Source organism: Centruroides sculpturatus, unplaced genomic scaffold, assembly GCF_000671375.1.
Source record: "Centruroides sculpturatus isolate CEXI.00-Female unplaced genomic scaffold, Cexi_2.0 scaffold772, whole genome shotgun sequence".
Classification (NCBI taxonomy): domain Eukaryota; kingdom Metazoa; phylum Arthropoda; class Arachnida; order Scorpiones; family Buthidae; genus Centruroides; species Centruroides sculpturatus.
The window spans coordinates 6,213-9,335 of record NW_019384993.1 but is presented as its reverse complement, the minus strand read 5'-3'; the positions used below and the strand labels follow the sequence as shown (position 1 = coordinate 9,335).

Sequence of the window (3,123 nt, the reverse complement as noted above, 5' to 3'; positions counted from 1 at the left end):
TCGGAGTTGGGACACCAGAGAGGTAAGTCGTGTTTTTCTAGTGCTGCAGTAAGGAAAGTTTTTCTAAGTTTTAGTCTTTAAGCCTAAATCTAGGCTTAGCTAGCTTAGCTCTGTGTTAAAGTATAGGGAAGTAGGCCTAGGTTAGTCCTAGCGGTCGTGTTAGGCTTAGGGTTGCTAAGCCTAACTTTTTCACCACTTTTGTTTGTGGAACTTTTGGTTTTTGGAGTCAGCCATGTTGTCTTCCCCATCGGAGGACGGCCCATTCAGTCATCTTGGTGAGTTGTGCAGTTCTCTACTTTTGGATTGTTGTGGACCGCCATAATGGCAGTCCAGTTCTAGCTAAGACCGGTGTTGCCACCGGCCAAGCTAGCTTGGCCGTCCTCGCTCTCCCTGCAGCCCATATAGGCAGCCAACACAAGTACTTCTGGTGTCACATCAGGCTATATCCATGTAGCGTCGTGCAAGCTTCAAGACCTGTGCACCTGTAGCGTCAGTCAAGTCATCAGGGTTGGATACCTGTAGCGTCAGGACAGTCTCAACAGTCATCGTCTGTAGCGTCGCTTCGCTGGAACATTGTTTTGGACAGAAGGACGCCGCTTTATACCGGTAGGTCACTGTTATTTCACTAGCCAACCAACCTTTTCCCCTCTGTCTGAGTAAGACGCTGTCTTCTCGGACAGAGTCTTTTGCCTGTGGCATCTTTCCGCCTGACAATTACACCACACTACACTCTCTTGGTTGGCTCTTACACACTGTACATCTATAATGTCATCAAGAAGTCAACAGCTGCACTCTTCAGAAGACACTATTTTGGACTGTACTGTAAATGTGTCGTCGCTGGAGGATTCCATCTTAAATGAGGCCAATCAACATCTGCTGAAGATCCTCGACTTACTTCCGGAGAAGTATGGCAATATTCGTACTGAAGAACGGAAGGAAGTACGAGACCGGGTTACTCGTCTTTACTCGTGCATCGGCCAATTTCATGGGATCCTAAAAGAAGTAAGATCCAATCGTTCCCTGCACCCTGCTCCGCCTCCTACTACTGCTCCTACCCCATCAGCTTCCTACGCTGAAGTCACAAAGTTGAACACTAAGCCTAGCTCCACAACTTTGGCAATAACTAAATCTTTAAAAAGCAAGATAAATAGTGAAGGCACAGGTGGCAGTTTTGCTGTCTTACTCTATCCTAAATCTGAAGATGATGGCCAATCCACCGACATGAAACGAATAGAAAGCGAAATAAAAAAGAGGATAAAACCACATGAACTTAAAATAAAGGTCAAATCGGTTAGACAAGTGCGAGGAGATGGCATATGCTTCCGCACTGACAGCTACAAAGAGGCTGAAACTCTGTCAGACGCAATCAATGACCACCCTGACATAGCCAAAAAAGTCCAGAGCAAAATTTCAGAAGGTAGGAGACCTCGTGTGATTCTTACCAATGTCCCCATAGCAGTAAGTGAAGAGGAGATTATCCCAATGATGTATGAACAGAATGAGATCGTACAAAACATGACCATGGATGAATTTTCTAGTTCCACTAAAATCAGCACTGTTCTCTTTCGTAATAATAACAAAGAAAACTGCAGGCATATAGTAATTTCAACAACGCCTAACCTTAGAAATCTGCTCGTCAAAACGAAACACATAGCCATCCAGTGGGCCAAGATCTATGTAAATGACTACATCCCATTGGTCCGTTGTTATCAGTGTTGTGGTTATAACCACTTATCCACAACCTGTCCAAACAAGCAAAGGTGTAGCCATTGTGGAAAGGCACACAGGTTTAGAGAATGCCGGAAACTGGACGACGATCCTTGCTGCATCAACTGCAAAACCCTAAACAAGGACCTCCCGGAATATAGTAGACATGACACCTGTCATAATGCTTTTAACCCACAGTGCCCAATCACAGAAAGAATGAAGGCTCAAACAATACGCCAAACCAATTATGGGGTATAACCAGAAAGAAAACAATTTGAGGTTAATCCAGATAAACCTTCAGAAATGTAAGGCAGCCACTACTGACTCTTTTCAACAAGCCACCAACAGGAAAACTGACATCATGGCCATCCAGGAGCCATATACCTTCCAGAATAAAATTGCAATGTTTGGTAGCTCACGGACAATTTATTATCAAGAACCCAACAATCCTCCCAAGACTGGATTTGTGATCATAAATGATAAACTTGACGTCCAACTCCTTACTCAACACAGCAACTATTACTTTACCACCGTCAGCCTTACCTTAGATAACTCTACCTACATTCTTGTGTCATTCTACTGTTCTCCCTCAGAAGACTTAGCTTATCCTCTGGATCTCTTAGCCACTTCAATTCAACAGCTTCAGGACCACCCGATTCTAATATGTGGCGACTTCAATGCCAAGTCTCATACTTGGCACAGCCCTGTGGAGGACCCGAGAGGGTATCTGGTCAAGGAGTTTATGGCGCAACACCATCTAGCCTCCCTCAACACTAGTCCTCTCCCGACTTTCTCCTCTACGAATGGAAAAAGTTGGATCGACATCTGTATGGGCTCAAGAAAACTTACCAACAAGCTCTCCAGATGTAATACCCTTAGTATCCACTCCACCAGTGATCATAGCTTCATTGAGACAATAATTGATCAGTCTACTCCAATACCGAAATTCTGCATAACACAAAGCACCAACTGGGACCTCTACTTCCAACTTGTTCAACTTAACTGGAATCCCAGTGACATCGCTCACATTACTCTACCTTCTGAAGTCGACAGTGTTGTGAACAGTTTAACTAACACCATTCACAAAGCTTACCACCAAGCTACGGTAGTTAAGACTGTCAAGCGTTCCGCCCCGTGGTGGAACATGGACCTTAACAACCAACGGAATACCCTCAGGAAAACTAAAAAGAAGTTGCGAAAGGAAACAGACCCAGGCAGAAAACAAGAGTTACGTATGAGGTACACAACCCTTCTCAGGGAGTACAAGACATCTATTAACAAGGCTAGGTCGCAGGTCTGGAGACAGTTCTGCACAACTGTGGGTAATGACAACCCTTGGTCCACTCCCTTTTATGTGGCTGCGAAGAAAGGGAAAAGGCTTGAAGTCCCTCCATCCATTCAGATCAACAACACTGA

General features: G+C 44.7%; 1 protein-coding gene across 1 annotated transcript; it reads left to right on the top strand.

The window, feature by feature from the left end:
• Positions 1–765: 765 nt before the first annotated feature.
• On the top strand, positions 766–1,965 carry LOC111633045. Its single transcript, XM_023377573.1, has one exon. It carries the CDS (start codon positions 766–768, stop codon positions 1,963–1,965), a length of 1,200 nt encoding a protein of 399 aa, XP_023233341.1.
• The last annotated feature ends 1,158 nt before the right edge of the window (positions 1,966–3,123 follow it).

What these genes read in the sequence shown, in the direction of transcription:
- LOC111633045 (XM_023377573.1), top strand. Translation starts at nt 766, where the DNA reads ATGTCATCAAGAAGTCAACAGCTGCACTCTTCAGAAGACACTATTTTG.